At 37.8% G+C, this 20,167-nt stretch overlaps 2 protein-coding genes across 13 annotated transcripts in view; one reads left to right on the forward strand and one right to left on the reverse strand.

Moving 5' to 3' along the window:
• Nucleotides 1-495: 495 nt before the first annotated feature.
• On the reverse strand, nucleotides 496-17,625 carry sgce (sarcoglycan, epsilon). Of its 4 annotated transcripts, none has more exons than XM_088404483.1 (12): nucleotides 17,302-17,625; nucleotides 10,536-10,658; nucleotides 10,210-10,367; nucleotides 9,548-9,620; nucleotides 7,634-7,832; nucleotides 6,401-6,563; nucleotides 6,074-6,288; nucleotides 4,476-4,502; nucleotides 2,821-3,009; nucleotides 2,618-2,661; nucleotides 908-945; nucleotides 496-768 (listed from the first exon to the last, which is right to left on the reverse strand). In XM_088404483.1, the coding sequence occupies exons 1-12, from the start codon at nucleotides 17,336-17,338 to the stop codon at nucleotides 718-720; spliced, it is 1,317 nt and encodes a 438-aa protein (XP_088260609.1). In that variant the 5' UTR covers nucleotides 17,339-17,625; the 3' UTR covers nucleotides 496-717. The 4 variants fall into 4 exon arrangements, with proteins under 4 accessions (XP_088260609.1, XP_088260606.1, XP_088260610.1 ...); XM_088404480.1 differs by lacking the exon at nucleotides 17,302-17,625 and adding an exon at nucleotides 15,525-15,651; XM_088404484.1 differs by lacking the exons at nucleotides 908-945; nucleotides 17,302-17,625 and adding an exon at nucleotides 15,525-15,650.
• Nucleotides 17,626-19,107: 1,482 nt separating this feature from the next.
• The window catches only part of ppp1r9a (protein phosphatase 1, regulatory subunit 9A), a 41,679-nt gene continuing 40,619 nt past the window's right edge, over nucleotides 19,108-20,167 (forward strand). For 4 of the 9 annotated variants that reach the window (XM_088404470.1, XM_088404473.1, XM_088404474.1 and 1 more), the window contains exon 1: nucleotides 19,108-19,546. The gene's annotated coding sequence lies outside the window, so the exon portion shown is untranslated. The remainder of the gene's footprint in view (nucleotides 19,547-20,167) is intronic. The other 5 variants (XM_088404471.1, XM_088404477.1, XM_088404475.1 and 2 more) reach the window with 3 other exon arrangements.

The following is a 20,167-nucleotide window of genomic DNA, read 5'->3' on the forward strand; positions in this document are numbered from 1 at the left end:
GCGCATGATACGGGGTGTTCTGAGACAATCACGTAACATTTTTGTTTAAAGTAAGAAAGGCCTTACCATTCATAATCAATTTTGCAAAACACATCTTACTATACATAATCGCTTTTTGAAGAAAAAAATACTACACACGGTCATTCTATTTTTAACTTGTTTTGGTTTGCGGGGGCATCCCTGCCTTACTGTACATGGTCGGTTTTTTTTTTGTGAGAAAAAACGCCCTAAGTGGTCATTTTTTGATGTGTGTGAAAACGCCTAAAGACAGATGGTCTTTTTCTGGAAGAAAACCTTCCTACTGTATATATGCGTGTATTTTTGTGGGGGAAAAAGACGCCTTCTAAACATGGCCTTGGACTATACATGGTCGTTTCTTAAGGAAAAAAATATTCAACGTTAAACATAGATTTTGAGAGATCTGGAGTGAAATCTATTTATGTGAACAAATCAATGCCTGTGTTCTTCTGCACATAATTCTGTGATAACTGAAAATCATTTCTTGAAATGAATTTATTGATGTAACACCTTACATGTCATGTAAAAGTCCTTCAAAGAGGGCCCTTGTGCAAAAACGTACAAATACATTTGACAAATACACCAAAATCTTACATTTGCAGCACAACAATGTGGACAAACGTGTGTGGATGTTAAGTTGCTTCTAGAAGAAATGCGAGACATGCCGACCAGCAAAAAATCATGCAACCTCGAGTCGCATCACAAATTCAGAGCTTCGGCCACCTTCCTCTCTTCAGGAATACCATTTACCTACAAAGGATGATGGAAAAGATGGTTAATTTGAATATTTCATGTGCTATTCGTCCATAGTTACAAGAGGCACCTTCATGAATTTTTAATCACTCGGAGTACGTTCAATAAATTCACTTAAATGGATAACATTACCTACCTCCAACCTTCGAAATGTAGACATGACATAACTATCTCCTTCGTTAGCAGTGAAAAAGAAAATCAGATTAAAGTAGCCTGCGCAAAGCAGGGGGCGCTCTTGAGGCAAAAAGACAAAAAAACTACAACAGCAAACATAAAAAGGAAACACTTAGAAGAAAACCAGCCGAGAATGATGCAACCACAAAATCCAAATGGAGGCAAGCTTACAAACAAACAAATGCAAAAGACACAAATTAAAACATTTCAAACAAACAAAAAAAAGATACGATCGAATAAAGACATTGATGCACAAGTTTAAACAAAAAACAATATGCTGCAAGCTGACACGAAATAGCAGAGCGCCGCCACTAGAAGGCGGAAAACTAGAGAGAAAGAAACCAGTACTACATGCCAAAATGGGGTCATTCAAAATAAAAAGCCTTACTATCCATGGTGGTGTTTTTAGAGAAGAAAAAAACCTACTAAATGCAAAAATGTATTACACTAAAAAACAAAGTACATGTATTACTCACTACAACGTGTTTTTGTGTGTGTGTGTGAAAAAAAAAGCCTAACGGTTGTTTTTTGTTGTTGTGGAGAATAAACCCGCCTACATTGTCAATTTTTTTGTGAGAAAAAAAGCCTTACTATACGTGGTCTTTTTTGTGTGTGTAAAAAAAAAAAAACTCCTTACATGGTCATTTTTGGGGTAAAAACTGGCTTACTGGCAAAAGTGTTTTTTCCAACTATACATATACGCTGATTTTAAAACAAAAAACACCTTAGGATATAATGGTCATTTAAGACACCTTAATATACGTGTCATTTTTTTGAGGGAAAAAAAAGCCTGACTATACAAGATCGTTCTTTTCATAATTTAATATATGCAGGTGCTTTTTTTTTTCAACTATACACCACTGTTTGTTTGTTTTTTTTTTAAATAAAAAACACCTAACTAAAAATGGTCATTTATGGACACCTTACTATATATGGTAGCTTTTTTTTTTGGAGGGGAGAAGGGGGGCACCTTATTATACACGTGTTGTTTTTTGAGGGGGAAAAAAGCCTTACTATACAAGGTAACCCTAACCCATTTTTTGGGTAATATAATATACACTGGTGTTTTTTTTCAACAATACATTTTTTAAATAAAAAGTGCCTTGCTATATAATGGTCATTTAAAAACGCCTCACTAAATACATAGTAGTTTTTTTGTTTTGTTTTTTGGGTGGGGGTGGTGTAGGAGGGTGCATTTCTATGCGTGGTCATTGGTTGTTTTACAGGAAAAAAAAAAGATTAAAAGCAACTGCATTGAACTTAAGTCAAATATAATTCTTTCATGTGCCACTAGAGGGAGCCAACATACTTTGAGACTCACTGCCATACAAGCTTTTCTTTTTAAACTACGAAATGAGTTTTAAAGGGACAATGTGTAAGATTTAGACTGTTTTTCATTATGGACAGCAGGAGGTGCTGCATTTAGCTATAACAAACATGGTTGCCTCCGGAGAAGCGCCTCCCCCCATGGAATATAATTTAATGATAACTAGACCTATGATTATATTTAAAACATACTGTTGGTCGTTAAGAACACATTTTTTGCTACTTTTTGGAATTGATTCGTTCCTTTTTGATGAAAAACTTTTACACATTGCCCCTTTAAGTTTAAAAATGCAACACTGCTGTCAATGCATGCAGCCCATGCCAAACAAAGATAAGGCCAACAAACCTGATGGTTGTTGTTGTGGTATGGTAATCTGGTTCTGCAGGTTCCTGAAGTCAAACACATTTGTTGAGTGGCAAATTCACACACAAAGAACCTCCAAATGGCGCGCGTAAAGCTTATTATCACATAGTTGGCAGATCCGAGCACGTTATCGGACAAAACGCGGGACGGCTCCAAGCGCTTGAGATGAGCTTTCCCGCACTCACGTCTGCGTCTGCATGAGGGGCATGCTGGTGGTCTCGTAGTTGTCCGGGTGGATGGGCGGAACCACCTCGCCGCTGACCGGGTTGAAGACGGGCAGAGTGGACAGCGGCCAGGAGATTTCTCGATTCTTGGACATGCTGCGCATCTCTTTGGTAGACTTCTGGATGGAACTGTGGTGGACCAGCTGGATGCTGGACGGGCCAAAAATTCAACACGTTTTTTTTTGCTTTGCATGCATTGGGGCAGGAAAAGTCAATATTAATCTTATTTCGAAATACTGTACAAAGATGCCTCTCAAAAAATAGAACACTTCAAATTCATAATCAATATGTGGGAAATTTTACATATGCTCAATTTCTATCTAATGATTAGATCTTTTGTATGCTTTTTATGGTAATGTTCTGATATATTAAGGTTTCTAGTTTTGTTAACTGTAAGCTAGAATCACAATCGTAAAAAAAAATAAAAAAAATAAATGATGACATATTCCACTATATAATCAACCTATTCACCTCTTCAAATGGAATTGGTACCAGCCAATAGATTGGGAGCTTTTGTTGAAATTTTTTTTGGTTTGTTGTACACACACGTCAAAATCTGGTTTCAATTTTTTTTTTCAACAAATTTTTGTTTGTTCGTTGTACAGAGAGAAACAAAACTGCTGGATTAGAGAAACAGCGTGCCCCCCCCCCCCCAAAAAAAAAAAAAACGGTCAAAATTTAAATAATTTTTTTCACTGCAGATTTTTGTTGTTTATTTTACATCGTCAAAAAACATGTTCAAAAGCCATTTGACTTTTTTTTTTTTTATTGGGAACCCCCATTCTAAAAAACAAATAAATAAACGTGCAACAAACTTTTGCAGAGTAATATTTGGCTTTCTGTATTTCATGATTCCAAACAGAGAATTTAACTGCAAATACGGCAAAAACAGGAATCGAAACACTCTTTGACATTGTGTCTTGGTTTTTTGTGCTTTTCACGCTCCCTGTAAAAAAATAAAAAATAAAAATCACCAAGTAGTCCCCCTACTATTGGCCTGCACCCAAATACAGAAAACGATGTGACGTTACACAATTTTCCGAGATTTACCTGCAATGATAAATATTCAATTAAAAAAGAAATAAAAAATTAGACAAAAGTAGTGCTTGGCTACCATTCAAAAGCATCTTGGTGCATCTTTAGATTTGAATTGAGGAGTAGAATTTAGGCAGAAACATTGCTTGATAGGGCATCTTGCCATCAAGGAACTATGTTGAAGTGAGTTAAGCAACTTACGTAATTCAACCAAATGTAGTGCTTTGTCGCCATCTGGTAACACCATGAGGCAAGCTGAAGTGAGTTGAGGAGTTTCATTCAGACAATTGGCCATCATTTCGGTGCTGAGCAACTATGTTGATGTCAATTGAGGATGTAAACTTCAACAAAAGCAGAGCTTTGCCACTATCATATTGTATTTCGGTGTCAAGGAAGTAAGCTGAAGCATGAATAGAGGAGCTATACATCCATAAGCAAGTCTGTAAATATTTGCAGCGGCTTTCGAGGATGATCGGATGCTGATACAGACGACTATATGAATGGTGATGAAAAAGCAACATGGAGGACAGAGAAAAGGGAGGGAGAAAATAAAAATGACACAGGAGAGATAAAACACTTACGCTGATGTTTGCATGTTTCTTTTTTTCCTAGAAACAAAACAGATGGAATGAATTAAATACTAAACAAGCAACACTACATTAGTGACAATGGGATGGAGCGTTCCAAGCCTGTAAAACGTGACATGTCGCCGTGGCAACAAATGGACCCGATGAAAAGCTGTTGTTTTGGTGCTGATTAGTACTAGCAATTAGCATGCTAAGACCAACAGATAATCATAGCTCAGCATTCGTATATTAAAAAAAAAACAAAAAAACTGCTCTTAGTAGTTCTTGAGCTCAAGTCAAAGCATAAAAGGACAGTGGACCCCCGGGTTACGGCGTCCCTGGCTTACGTTTTTTTCACGTTACGATGTGGAATACTGAGTTTTTTCGTCCCCTTTTTAAGGCATTTATCCCGCTTTACGATTAACATCAACAACTGTCATGATCTGTAGGGTTGTGTTTTGTTGTTTTGCTTTCCTCTTGAGGCGTTTTTAGGTAATTGCTCTTATTTTCTGTTGGTGTCAAACTGCCTCTGCTGCAACGTGTCACTACAATGCTGGTCTGCTATTGGTCGGCATCTCGACTCCCTAAGATATTGGTCTACTATTGGTCAGTGTGATGGGGTCACGAAGCTGCTGGTGTACTATTGGTCGGCGCACGGGGTCACAAAGATGGCTGCCTAAAGACTTGATCTCGTGTGAGAGTGCTTTCAATATTGTATTAAGCATTTTAGTGCTTAATTCAAACTTCAATTGTTTATCCATGAGTGCCAGGATTGCTAGCGATGAAAAATCTAAGCTAGCCCAGTCTAGGCTGCCCTTATGAGGGAATATAACCATAACAATCATCACTCAAAGGTAAATAAATCCTTGATATATTCTTTATTTATGATGTTATTTAATTGTATGCATGTATATTTGATATAAGTAGCACTTACTATACTATTTTGATACCGATTTTTAATATGTATATACAATTTTGATGTTTTCGCATGTATATTACATATAAGTAGCACTTACTATACTATTTTGATACCAATTTTTTAATATGTATATACAATTTTGATGTTTTCACCTGGGGTTTTACACACATGAGCTAATTAACATAGGTTTGGATTGCCCGCCATACTCAAATTTGCGTTACGATCCCAACCGCGGAACGGATTAATCTCGTAAACCGGGGGCCCACTGTATTACTTTGGCACCATTTTGTTGACAGACACAACAGGCATTATTTGCTAACCCCGCCCCCAGTAATTATTGCAAATACGAATACGGATGACATAAAAAAAACGTCTGTGTCAAACTCAGTTTATGTGGAATGAAATGGTGTCATATTAAAATATATATATATATATATATATATATATATATATATATATATATATATATATATATATATATATATATATATATATATATATATATATATATATATATAAATAATCTAATCTTTAAATTACCGTTTATAGGACGCACCCATACTTTTGGCCTTCATTTTTGGAAAAAAGTAGGTCTAATATTTGGGAATTATGGTACTTTTTTGTGTGTGTGTCTGGTTCCATCTTGTCAAATCTTGGGGCTCACTCGAGCGTCTAAAAAAAGGATCCCACTTACACTCCTTCCCTCCGGCAGCACATGGTGTAGCCCAGCATGAAGAGGAGAGCCAGCGCCACCGCCGACGGAACAGCCAGAGTCACGATGAAGTCCGTGAAGTAGTCCCGGCTCTTCAGAGACTCCGACGGGGGGTTGTACTCCCCGAATTCCGGCAGGACTCCGGGACCCGGCTCGGGACGCGTGACGTACACCGGCACTACTTTGTTGATATCAACCTAAATCATAAATAAGAGTAAACATAAAAAACTCCCAAAGTGCATTTCTGTGCTTCTCGAAGACTTGAGGGTTCGCAAAATATTTCCAAGAAATACTTATCTGTCACCTCACCAGAGAAATTTTACACCAGTCGATATGAAACTGAGCCCGGAACTTCTTGTCGCAGCTGATGACGGGTTCCATCTCCTGACTGCAGCGCAGTTGATTGTGGGGGCTCTCCACCTCGCGTAGGCATGACGAGAAGGGGACATCGGCGCCCACCATCACGTACACGCTATGGGACAGCAACAACAGAAAAAATAAGAGACATTATTTAGCCATTGACTTGGAAAAAAAAAATAACGCCTTAGTATATGTGGTTTTTATTGTTTGTTTTTTTTTGTTGAAAAAAACAAAAACCAACAGTGTTATACATACTCATTTTTTTTTTTTGGGGGGGGGGGGGGGGGGATCACATTAATTTACATGGTTGTTTAAAAAAAAATCAACTTGTTATACATGGTCTTTTTTGGAGGGGGAGTCACTTTAATTTACACGTTTTTTGTTTTTTTTTTGCAAAACACACCATAACTCCTGTACTGTATACATAGTATTTTTTTTAAGAATTAAAAAAAAATCCCTTTAGGGTGATGGGGTCTCCTTTACAGAACACAGTTGCTTTTTGGAGTAAAAAATCCCAACTAACTATGCATTTTTAGCATATTTTTAGCAACTATGCTTTCTCATTCTTTTCTTGTTGCTTTTAAAACTCAATAATGCTAATGTGCATCTGTATAAAAACATTACAAAGCATGCAATGCTTTTCAAAACAGTCATTCAAATACTATTTGGCAATAAATTGCTTAATTTTCCTATTAATTTGCTCTTAATTTGAAAGAAAAAATGAACTGTTCCCTTTAAAAAATTGGATTTGCAGCATTTAGCCTAAAAAAACCCTCATGTACCTGTTTTTAAAAACCACTAATTTGAGTAACATTCATGAAATTGGTCAATTATTCCTTACGTGCGGTCGAAGGTGTCTAAACTTTTGATTTAAAGTAATTTGGTAGTGGTTTGTAAGACTTAAAGTCAAATGGACATGAACTTGGCTAATTGCAGATTTTCCTTTTTTTTTGCAGGCAGTTTTGCTGTGAGTTATTTTGAAATTAGAGTAAATGGCAATAAGTAAGCTGACTAATTTTTATAGTCAGTATTGTGCAATGGTCAGTTAATATACTTTGCAGAGAGTTTTAATTTCAGTAATAATCTAACCCGGCAGACATTTGAGCATCTCTTTTCTCTCATCTAATACGACGGAGCTACTGTGCATATTTATGTCAATGTTCTTTCTGCCTCCATCCTCACCCTTCCTTCAAGTTATTAATAGGCAGCGGTACACGTCCTCCGCGGTCTAACGCCGAGGTGATGTTGATGGCGTTGAGGCGCTCGGGCTGCCACACGTTCTTCACGGCTCCCAGGAAATCTCCCAGCACCTCGCTGGCCAGCATCTCCTCAACGTTCATGTTTTTGATGTAAAACTCGGCCTGGTAGGGAAGCGGGAACTCTACGGCGGGGATGAAGAGAGCAGTGAAGAGAATGAGGCCAGATGTTAATCCATAAAGCTGTGCTTGGCTTGGCTATCATCATTAGTCCTGACTAGGAGATCTCATCGCATGCTTCTGTCTGATTCCCTTTCGCTCCAGATGGTTGATGACATCACTATATAGGAGAAGATGATTACTCATGTACAAGTACGGTGAGTGGTCAATGACAGCGGATGTGAACATATATACAGTAGATAAGCATATGTGAGGTGCTTGTCCACTTAAGGCAGCAGAGGATTAAATATAATATCACCCCATTATATTGGCAATTACAACCAATGGGAGTGAGTTGCTCTCATCATTAAGTATACATAATTAAGTATAATTGCTACTGAATTGTTGCTTTGCAGTGCTGAAACATGTAATCTCATTGTATGTTAAGTAAATAATGCATTTGATTGTACCTGACTTGCATGTTTTGATTTTTTTCTTTTTAATTACGCTTTTTAGTTACACTTTAGTGTCAACTTTTGTTTTCTTTGGGGGGTGCTTTAGAAATAAAGTGGAATGGTATTATTTCTAATTTTGTTTGTAGTATTTTTTTTCTTAAAAACTTGAATGGAGATTAGATTTTTTTTTTCCAGGAGTAAAATGTTACTATCTTGATTATAGTTACATGCATCGCAATTGTTATTGCGGCTTCATTGTATAGCACGTTTATATTTCTGAAACACCGTATATTTAAAGAGGAAGTCGATTCACCCCAATTTTTCTTACAATAGTATTTTCTATTGGACTATAGTCTAAGCACAGAATTCTGATAGTTTTGCATATCTAGAATTTAAATAAGGCGACAAAATGGACATGTTTTTATCCATGTCAAGGAGCAGCCATTTTGCTATTTATTGTCAACTAAAAATATCATCACAGTTTCTCAGGCCAATCACAGCTCCCCTGTTTTTTGGATTTGGTTATGTGACATTCTCAAGGTAGCCGTTATTGGCTATGTATGCCCTGAGCAACTGTGATGTAATTTTTAGTCGTAAACAAATGGCAAAATAGCTGCCTCTTAAAATAGCAAACAATAGATGGATTTTGCCCCTTAAATCATGCTCCACAAATGCAATATTTATCACAATATTATGATTAAATTAGTGAACTTGCATAAGAAATATAGACAAGAAAATTGGGGGGCTGACTTCCCCTTTAAAGAAGTATTTTGCCACTCCCTGTTGATTGAAAATAAAATCATGAGTATTCAGGGCCCAGCATGCGAACGTCACATGACCAAACACATAAAACAGGTCAGCCTTGAGCACATGTTATTTGATGATCAATTCTACATGACACAATAATTCAGTTATCAAATTAATTCTAGGCAAAATATGAACTTTTTACTGCTGAAAACGGCTGAACAAGTAAAGTATCGCTTTAAAGACATATTGTAAACATACTGCATACATATCCAAAATGAAGAGCTGAAATTATCAAGTACAATTTCTGTGAAACCAATGGCTTTCGCTGGCATTTTTTACTGAGGTATGAGTGAAATCCCAAATATTTTAATTGATAGGATACTTGTTGGGTGTTTTTACTTCATGATTTTGTGATTGTTGATTTTCTTTTTTTCTTAAGAGGAGGCCATTACACCATTCCAGAAGTGATTTAGCACTCAGGATTTAATCAGGGATCTTTTGTGTGTGTGTGTGTGTTAAGCTCTCATACTTGTGCTTACCCTCTGTGGCCATGATGTTTATGACCAAGTTGTTCCGTGCAGTCTCGAAAGTGCGTCGGTTATAGGCGGTAATCTGCAACACACAGCGGTGAGGCTTTAAGCTCAGATCAGATCAGTGCGGCTTATTCTGCAACTCTCCGGCGCGGCCTGAGCTTCGGACGCCAGCACGCCGGGCCGGAACGCTGCGTGGAGGCACATGCTGGGACCGCTAAGCCTTTCAGAAAAAAATTTCTACAGTAGCTTACAAATAAAGCATAAATAACATAATGGAATTAAGCCTGGTGACTAAAACCGTAACTATGTAGCTTATGCTAATTATAATGCATTTTCTGAATAAAATGTCATTACTCCAAAGATAAAAAAAAAAATATCAAAATCAGCGATGTTACAAATTACTGATGTACCAAAGGCCGTAAATAAAATAATCTCAATTATTCCACTATGAAACTTTTTTTTTTGGGGGGGGGAATACATACTTTGTGTTTGTTCCCTTGGGGAAAGGATCATTTATGGTTCTAAGGTCTTTTAAAAAAGCAAATCTGTTTTCACAACAAAAATATTTAAAGCATTTTAACTGAAAGGTATTAAAAAGATCTGATGTGTTGGAAACTATAATAATCTAATAATCATAACAACATATACACACACACACACACACACACCTCTATGACTGTTGCCTTGCCCACATGCTCGGCAGTGGGGGATCCATACAGCACCCCGTCACTGTTAGGAGTCCTCTGGATGTAGCGCAGCCAGCCGGGCCGGTCTGGGTACCCCTGGAGATTGGTGTTAAAAGTGATGGGGTCATCTGCAGAATCATCTGTGGGCAAAGTAACTTGCATTAGATGCACTCCAAATGTAAAGTGTTGCCAGCAAAGCACTTTCAATACGACAAACGCCACTTTTGCATTCACAGAGCGTGACTTTTAACAACCTGCACAAACAGTAAAATATCCCAATGCACCAAAGCACTTATTTGACAGTGTACCTGATTTCGGGTAGAGTGGAAACTCCCCTTTGAAGTACTCTCTTTCGAGAACGTGGACAAACAGCACACCCGCTGACGGGTAGACGTTACGGTCCGCGTGTGACCTTGATAAGATGGTGATCACTGAAATAAAAGTTTGAATGTATTACAATCATAAAAGCAATAACAATAGTACTCTACACTGAAAATGCTTGAAAATGATTTTGTCGGTATCCTAAATTATAATCAAAACGAATAGTGTCTCTGCTATTACAATAGCAACGGATTAACTGTTTCAGAAGTTGATTTTAAAAGACAAGAATTCTCGTCCATTCCACTGAGTTAACTGATTGATGAGATATGGCCCCTTCTATTGTTGTTAGCATTAGCCATGTGCTAGCAGTAATGCGTACCCAAGATGTATGAGGCACTTACAGAATACCCACTTATTTCGTACTACACATTTTGTACAGCAGGACCCCAAAACATATATTAGGAACCTAACAACATTATCTACAAACTATGCATCTAAAGTCACTCAAACCTGGTTAAGACAGTAAGGATTGACAGCTAATGTTAGCATGTTAGCAACTAGCTACGAGTTACCTGCTGCTAGCTAGCTACTATGTCATCACTTGTTTGCTATTGACAATGTTGAAAAATATTTAGTAATAATACTTACAAAAATTAAGTATATATTGGTTTACTATAGGCTGCTAATATTTGCAACTAGCTAGCGACTATATATATATATATATATATATATATATATATATATATATATATATATATATATATCTATATATATATATATATATCTATATATCTATATATATATATATATATATATATATATATATATATATATATAGATATATATATATGAAAACTGGGTAAAACAAAAAAAAGTAACAATGGCCAGTAAATTTGAGCATTTAAATAGTGTTTTACTATTGACCACTAAGGTTAGCAGCTAGCTACAGACTATTTTATGTTTAATAATAATAACATTTAAAAATGCTTAATAATAGTCTTTATATTCATGTTTATGCTGTTAAATCCAATCCAATTCAACTTTATTTGTTAAGCACTTTAAAACAACCACAGCTGACCAAAGTGTTGTACAGAGAAATAAAAACATCGCAGAAACAGACAAAACAGCTCAAGGACATAAAACGCTAAATCTGATAAGACAAATGAAGTAAGGGTCAAAAATAGACTAAAATGAAGGATAAAAAGAATAAAATAGCGTTAAATGGTCTACATTAACATTAATGGTAATTGTTGTACAAGAATCATGTGTTAAAAACTATTGACTGTTTTCATATTCAAAGCAGAGGAATCTTATTTTTACACACTAAGCTCACAATAATAACACAAGAATACTAAATAGATTGCATAATAATTCTATTTACACAACTAGAAAGGCATGAGATGTTTTCATGCTATTATGTTTCACCCACTTAATTCTAAATGCAAACACAACATAAAGAGTGTACACAATTCAACACTGGAGGATATTTGTGGTTTTTTTTTTTTGTTTGTTTGTTTTTTCCAAGCTGTCCCCTCTTTGCACTCACCAAGGCCACTCCTTTCCCCCCTACCCACTTATCATCCTACATTATTATTTCCCTCTATTTTTGCCCTTTTCGCTCTCCCGCGGTGGGTGGGCAGTCTTTCTTTAATCGCCATGGGAGATTGAGCGCACAAGGAAGAAAAAAAACACAAGAGCGGGAAAAGAAAATGTTTGCCTGCGGACACTGCACGGCACGCGCACAGTAGAATGTGTGTGCCTGCTTTCCCACTGGCACTGATCTTTTTTTTATATATATTTTTATCCACTCCCCATCAGTATCAAACTGACATTGCTAACATAAGTGCCCCTCTCACACATGAATAGGACTGTTAAGCTCTCTCTCCTTATGCACAGACTGAAGCTCCCAATGAGAATCTAATGAAGAAAGTAAAAGAGGATTTAGCTTTTAATCCACGTCCATGAGAGGAAATCTCCATTGTTAAGAGAGGTTAAAAAGAATAAAGATTAGGGCTCGCTGTTACAATTTGGATTATTGAAGAGGGACACGGTGACATGTGGCTAAAGTGCCTCACTGTATTGAAAGAGCACAGAGGAGCTGCTAGAAGTGAAGTGCAACGACTAAACGTGGATGTGGAATGGAGCATCATGTGACACAGACGTTGACCTGGCCATATGTCTGATGTCCCTAAGGGCTCAGTCACAGCTGGCGACGATCAATGGCCTTTTAGCCGACACTTGACAAGGTGTTACTTATAAAAAATGATGCCAGATTTGTATGAAAAACAAAGCTCTATTTTGCTTTTGAGGTTTACTAAAGATCTGATCTGAACTTAATAAAAGGCCCAAGGGCCACAAATGTGCTGTTTTATTAATGATATATTATGACATATATAATCTTAAACAAGGTAACTGACAGAAACAAAAAAAGGGCAAATATGTGTACAAGTTTAATGAGATTTCAACTAGGTCGAGACTCTCAAAAACAGCATCGTTTTTATTTGCATCACCACGGCAACAGTGGTTTGTAGTACTATTCCTGCTGCACAGGTGTAGCTAATATCACAAATCATGATTGTATTTCTCCATGAATGGTTAGAGTGAACTGAGCAAGACAAATCCTCTTATGACAGCAACAATGGCCACCCCTGACATTACATTGAAGACCAAGAAATAAAAACCCGCGCGGTGGTTGGTACCCTGGACAAAGCGCACACATTCTGTTCTATTATCCTCACTTTCTGGCCCCAGCACTTCTTTAATATACAAAAGGATGAAGGGCCTCCAGCTTGCATTCACGGTCAAGTGCTGGCTATTCTACTAAGAGCCAAAATTCAGTGTGGTCCAACCAGTTAGTGGCACGTCCATACAAGACATGCAAGTGAGTAGCAACGGCGCTCTCTCGAAACATTTCTCAAACAATACAAACTAAAAAAAAAAAACTAAAAGGGTAAATTGGGCCAAAAAGTGACCAACTCACAACTTCATGGGTTATATATTTATTGGCTCAAGTGAATGAAAAGACAACAAAATGAAACAACAAAACAACGTAACCCAATTCCTAATTTAACGCAAAAGATTGGGTCAGAATGAATAACCCATAAACCAACCCAAAATTGGGTTGTTTGGTAGGTTATTCATTTTTGACCCAATTACATTAACAGTGTTTAATCTTGTCAACCGATTCAATTGATATTAAATTGAACTTTCAAATTGAGTAAAAAAGAACTTGAACAAATTATTGGGTTATTCATATTGCCACAAAAAAGTGAGTTGAAAGGAATAACCCATAAAACAATCCAAAATTATTAAACTGACCCCAAATTGTTATTTTTGTGGGTTATTTATTTCTGACTCAACTTCTTGAGTTTTTCAACCTCAGATTGTGTCATATTAATAATATTTAAAAATATATATACTTTTTTGGTTGGTATAGCAACATGAATTTTTTGTACAAAACAACCCAATTTTGAATTCATCCCAATTCCTCATTTAGCCCCCCAAGATCAAGATGAATAAACTATAAAACTAGTCAAAAAGAATAACCCATGAAAATTGAGTCATTTTGTAGGCTTAAATTATTGCTCCAACTGACAAGTGTTGAAACATGTTTTCATATTAACACTTTCAATAACCCAAACTGAGTCAGAAAGAAACTCAACCAATTTATTGGGTTATTCGTCTACCCCTAAAAAATGGGTAAACATGAATAAACCCATTAAGTAACTTGTTGGTTACTCATTTTTGACCCAATGTTTTGTGGTATTCAACCCCTGGGATGTTTAGAGGGTTATCTATTTTTGACACTTTTATTTGCGGCTAAATAATTAACACAATAAACTGCGTCTGTCTCTTTGTGACACAATTTGGGTTAAATTTGACCCACGTTTCTCGAGTGTACAAGCAGTGATGTAATCTGAAAGAAGCAGAATGTCAAAATAAAACACTTTTTCTAATTGAGACAGTGGAGGAGACTGTTAATGGCTGATATAAGTTGAGGCTCTGCTAATAGTCGTGGCATTTTGACTCTTGGCCTTGCCCTTTCGGGACGACGACCTGCACTTTTTACTGTACGTAATACATCACCCATTCCCGGTTAATGCATAACTATCCAATGCAGACTGAGCTGTCTGCTTTAAGAACACGGCTGATGCAGACGAAGACAAAAGATCTGGAACGATCTCAAAATCCCTATTTTACAGTTCACATACACACCCTTATTCTCATTTAATTTCACAAAATAACAATGATCGTTATTAAAAACGATGTCCATAAATGACTAACAAGCCTTGTGGGATTTGGGAAATAGCTAACTTGGTTTGACGCATTCCTGGCACTAACAATAGGCTCAAGTCTCAGGCGTGAGGCCCAGGTCAAAAATCCTAGCTGGAACCCAAAGTAGCAGACTGGCCTCGAGCTAGCTGCTGAACAGAAAAAGAAGCCTCCAGCTTCATGTGTGCATGGTGTTCTAGTCAGGAGGAATGCATGTGCTTCTTTGGTGTTTAGCTGGGGAACATAGGATAACAACGATGGCTACTGTTCAGACAAACGTTTGGCACTGCGCCTGTGCTGATTGCCTGTGAGCACACAACCTGGAAGTGAAAGTCGCCGGCGTCTCAGCGAGCAGACGGCAATGGCAGAAGACAAGCCTGGACAACGGTTTAACCTTGGAGAGCTTTGACTTGGAGAAAGGTAAGCTGAATCAATGTCATAAATATTCCCCCGCGATGCCGAGCGAGAATAGTAGAAAAGTTTCTGTCACTTCAGCGGTATTTTCAGAAAAGGGCGAGTTTAACCCAGAAACGCAGTTAGAGAAAGAACGCCAACGCGTTGGGATGGCAAACAAGTGACAACATTGATGCAAGTATTAATGGGGGAACCAGTTGAGCATGGCATTGTGTTATGACAGCGAGGAGGAAGGGGGAGGGGGGCAGCGGGTCAACACATGAAGTGCACCACTGCACACACCCACTCACCATCGCTGTACAAGGCTGTTCTCTGCTTCCAGCGCATGCTTCTCTCATTTCGGACATTTCCCTCATGCAAAGCCATGTGTCTGGCGTTGCTGCCGTACACAATGTAGACTAGAGGATCAATGGATGAAAGCACTGCCGGATCCATTTTGAATGACACACAACATTATTATTATTATAAATCAGACTACAGCAGCGAGTAACTTTCCTATTGTGTACAAAAATTCATATTATACTGTATACGAACTAACCAACAAAATCAAAACTGCGCTATTTATGTAACATTAAGTTCAAAAAGGTTTTTTTGTTTGTGTGTTTGTATTAATACTTGGGTCACAACTTAAATATGATGCCTATCGTTACCTAGCTTTTCAAAGTTTTTACATGAACTTTAAGGCTTTAATGGACCTTCGTTTTGGATTTCGAATACAGGCCCTGTTGAAGCTATAAAAGCATACGCATTTATCATGAGAGATCATTCAGTGTACTGCAGGAAACATGTCCACAAATTACCATTTATCTACAAAAATAACATTTTTATTCACCTACATTTGGGTACAGGCCAATAAATGGGATCACTTGGTGAAATTTTTGGTTTTTGTGCTTTTTTTTTGTTTTGTTTTGTTGTACACAGAGAACAATTAATCAAAAAAACAAGGTTGTAATCTCATTTAGTTTTTTGTTTGATTCTTTTTATCTCAATACCTCCAAGAAGCCTAATTTTGAGAAATGTATTCAGTTTTATTCTGTATTTCAAGCTTCAAAACAGTGTTGTTTTGCTTTGTTTTTTTTTCCCCAAAAGAGAATGAACAATAAAGTGATAGTGTCTTTGACATGGCTTTTTTTGGTTTTGCATCCCTTTCTTACTCCTTTGCAAAATTTACATTTTTACCAAGCGGTCCCCTCCTACTGGCCCGTACACAAATGCTAGTGTGTATTTGACAGACAGAAAAATTATACGCTCTTCAAGTACCACTGAACCTCCACACAACATATTATTTACTTCATTATAGAAAGTGAACCCTCACATATTAGCTTTCATATATATATATATATATATATATATATATTTTTTTTTTACCTATCCTTTAATATTTCCTGGGAAAAAAAAGACCACAATAGACTTTTTTGTGTGCTTAAGACATCATCTTAATGCCAAGCTCCTACACTTGTGAGTTGAGGAGCTTCATCCAGAAAAATGTCCTTTGCAACTATCTTGTTGCATTTATAGGTAATTAACTTTTTTATGAGCTTTTTGCAGCACGGCTCGTTTCCTATTCCACAAATTGCAAGGATTCACTGTTTATTGTGACGTTTATGTCAAAATTGTTTTAAAAAACAATGGGTAATACACTGTACATGTCTTTATGAATAGATGAGATGATTTGTTTTTCTAAAAAAATTCAGAGTACAATTCATAAATGTACAGAGGGAAAAAACACAAGAGCTTTGCATTCGCATGAAAATGATGAGCTACAAAAAAACAAGGCACATACGTCATCACACAAGAACAGTTATTTTTATGGCAAATTGAGATGACTAACGTGACGCAAAGATCAACGCGTAATACACCATGTTGAAAAGTCACGTTAAAAACACCTTTGAAGGCATTGCGTTTAAACAGCTCCACCCGAAAAGCGCTATTTTGAATCGCTTTCTTTTTTTCCATGACTCCTTCACTGCGGCTACGCGCAAGGCTAACTATGCGGCTAGCTGGCTAGCTAGCTAACTGTCATGGAACCGCATCAAACCTCAAACATTTGCCGGCTTCTTTACATACCCGTGGCGAGCCACACCGCGACGACCACGGCGGACATGGTGCTCGTCGTCCTTATTGTAAGTCTCACATCAAACTAGATGTTTGTGTCCGAGTCGCCATGATTAGAAAAAGCATCTTTCAGCATTCCTTCCTCCTCCGCCTCCTTCCTCGGTTGGAGGACACGCTCACTAGCTCAACATCTGCGTGGAAAAAGATGGTTGGCTTCTAAAAGGGAAAAGGACCCAAATATCGTGTGGAAATGTGGAGGAAATTTTAGATCCCACGCTTTTATTGTCCTATTCACAAAAGCAACTTTATTTCTTTTTTACTCGTTTATCCTAAAACGTCGTTGGTTGTGCATTGCTTTTTCCCCACACGCCAAACAATGAATGAGTTTTGAATTTTTACAATATAATCTGCGAGAAAAACACATCAAAACTGTTACTATGGCATCACTGGGACGTCACAAAGTAGTTCTTAATATGCATTCAATTCGATTTTATTTCAGGTGTCATTTGCAATGAATCCTCAAAAAGTACATCTATAAACAGCGTCGTTTTACGTGGCCCGTGAAAGTTTTACCGTATTGTTTTCTTCCTTTTAGATCTGTTAATCATGAAATGATGCAATATGATGCGTTTTACGGTACAAAAATATACGCCTACAAGAAATTAACTGCTGTTACACGGCGCATGCTTCAGGCGTTCTGTTCTCTCACCCTCTCGGATTATTTTTAAGTTGCTAAGCAACATCTTCACACCACCAACCGGCATTTACACTGTAGAGAATGCGAAGTAACCGCAGCCATTATTATATAGGTCAAAGCACGACACATTTCCTATAATGTCCTCCAAATTGGTAGCATTAACAGGGTGATGGCAATCTTAACCTTTTTTTTTCAATTAAATGTGTTTTCTTCCATCCAAGTACATCCTAAAATAAGTGCAAATAATATTTGTATGGGGAGAGAACCACACGTCAGGATGTTGTCATTCGTGTATTTATTTATTAAACTTTGGAGGTGCAGTTCTTTAGAAGTAACTCAGAAGATTTATCTTTGACTCATCTGCCGGAAAAAAATTACATACTAATCACAATGTGCATTCATAACAAGGTTTCGCCGGAAAATTAAGTTTTAATCCCATTGTGCATCCATAACAAGGTTTTGCAAAGTCTAACACTTTAGCAAAGTTGTGTCACGTTCCAATCAACTTGCTCTTAGTTTGAAAAAGAAATGACCGTTTCTGTTACATCAAGAAAGCATTCATCAGATTCATTGTAAAAATATCTGAGAATAGATGGATGTCAATTTCAGGATTGGTTGGCAACCTAGTTTTGCAAAAGAGTTACTATAATACACTTTAGCAAAGTTGCTTCATGTTCCAGTCAATTTGTTCTTAATTTGAAAAGAAAACTGTAGTTTTCCCGTCACACAAATACAATTTACATGCCTAATTAATAATTGAAGATTATGTTTAGTATAATTGTATAGTATAATATGTTTAGTATGATTGTCGTGGTTTTCTTTCGTGATTGGTTGGTGACCTATCCAGAGTGTAGCCCTCCTCTTGCAAAGTGTACCCGTCTTTGCACAAACTCAATAGGATTTAGCTCACCCACCTTATTGAGAACAAATGAAAATGATGTATATTTGCTTTTGCTTTCCATTGCCATCGCTGTTAAAGCCACCCGTGTAGAGAACTTTAGGGAAACCTTCAATTTTCCAATTCTTCCCGGTGGTCCTTGACCCTGTTTACCCCACCCACTCATGATGATGTGCAGCAGGCGGCGTGTGAAGTTGCAGAAGCTGCGCGCTGCTATTTGTGCCAGACTGCAGCCCACCACCACTCAGCAGCTTATCGGACCAAACCATTCCAGCTCTCCAGGTTCTAACACCTGCCACGCCGGCTGTTTACATCACACAAAAAGGGGCTATTGCTGCAAGATAAGCGTGCGTGCTTCTGCATTATACAACGGAAGGATTTGGGACGCTGCAGCCGGGAGGCTCCGGGCGAGATGCGCGTCCGAGCTGCGCCGGTACCCCCGTCGTGAAAGCGGCAGCATCCCCCGCCGCCTGCAATGGCGCTGTAGCCGCTCCAGTCTGCGTGCATCCTCACACACGGCTCCGTGGTGGCCATTCCGCCCGGGACTCTCCGAACAAGCGTGGGATCGAAATGCGTCTTTCGAAAGGTTCTGCAGCGAGAGCGTCGGTGTTTTGCTTTTGCTTAAACTGAATGTGGGTTTTAACGGAACCGGAGGCACGAATGTAAGTGGGACTCTTGTTTTTGTTGTTCCTAGCCGTTGTGTTTGCGCGTTCAACTTCTTTTTATGTGTTCGGTGTTTATTATAAACACATACGTAAAGGAAACCCGAGCTGTCTTTATTGTGGCTATGCGGTGTGGATGATGTGCAACGCGCCGCCTTGTCTATTTGTCTCAAATGTAGCAAGTTCACTTTCCTCCCTGCAATGCCCCATACCCACGTAGACCACGAGTGTTATTTGCATTTAAACAAGATCCGCTGCTTGTACACAACATTGCATGCTGCATGGTAAACAATGAATATTAAATCAGCCCATTTGGATTTCAGAGCATACTGCTGCACGCCTTAGCTCAGTCTGGGCATTGTAGACTATGCATTGTATGCCTCATTCCCCTGGAATGCGATGCAAAGCAGGATTAAACATTAATGGTCGGTACTATGGAATATTTAACTACAGTTGCCTTCCGTCCCTGCTGTTCGCAAAATATGTGCTATCGATTCATTTTGTGTTTGGTATTATGACTTTGCTTGTGTAAATATTTAACACTTAAACCAAGAGATGATATAATGTTGCAACTGGGAATAGAGGAGTATCCAAATGTTTTTGCATTCATATTCAAACAGA

This window comes from Hippichthys cyanospilos, chromosome 21 (assembly GCF_059441005.1).
Source record: "Hippichthys cyanospilos isolate Australia breed blue-spotted pipefish chromosome 21, RoL_Hcya_1.0, whole genome shotgun sequence".
Classification (NCBI taxonomy): Eukaryota; Metazoa; Chordata; class Actinopteri; order Syngnathiformes; family Syngnathidae; genus Hippichthys; species Hippichthys cyanospilos.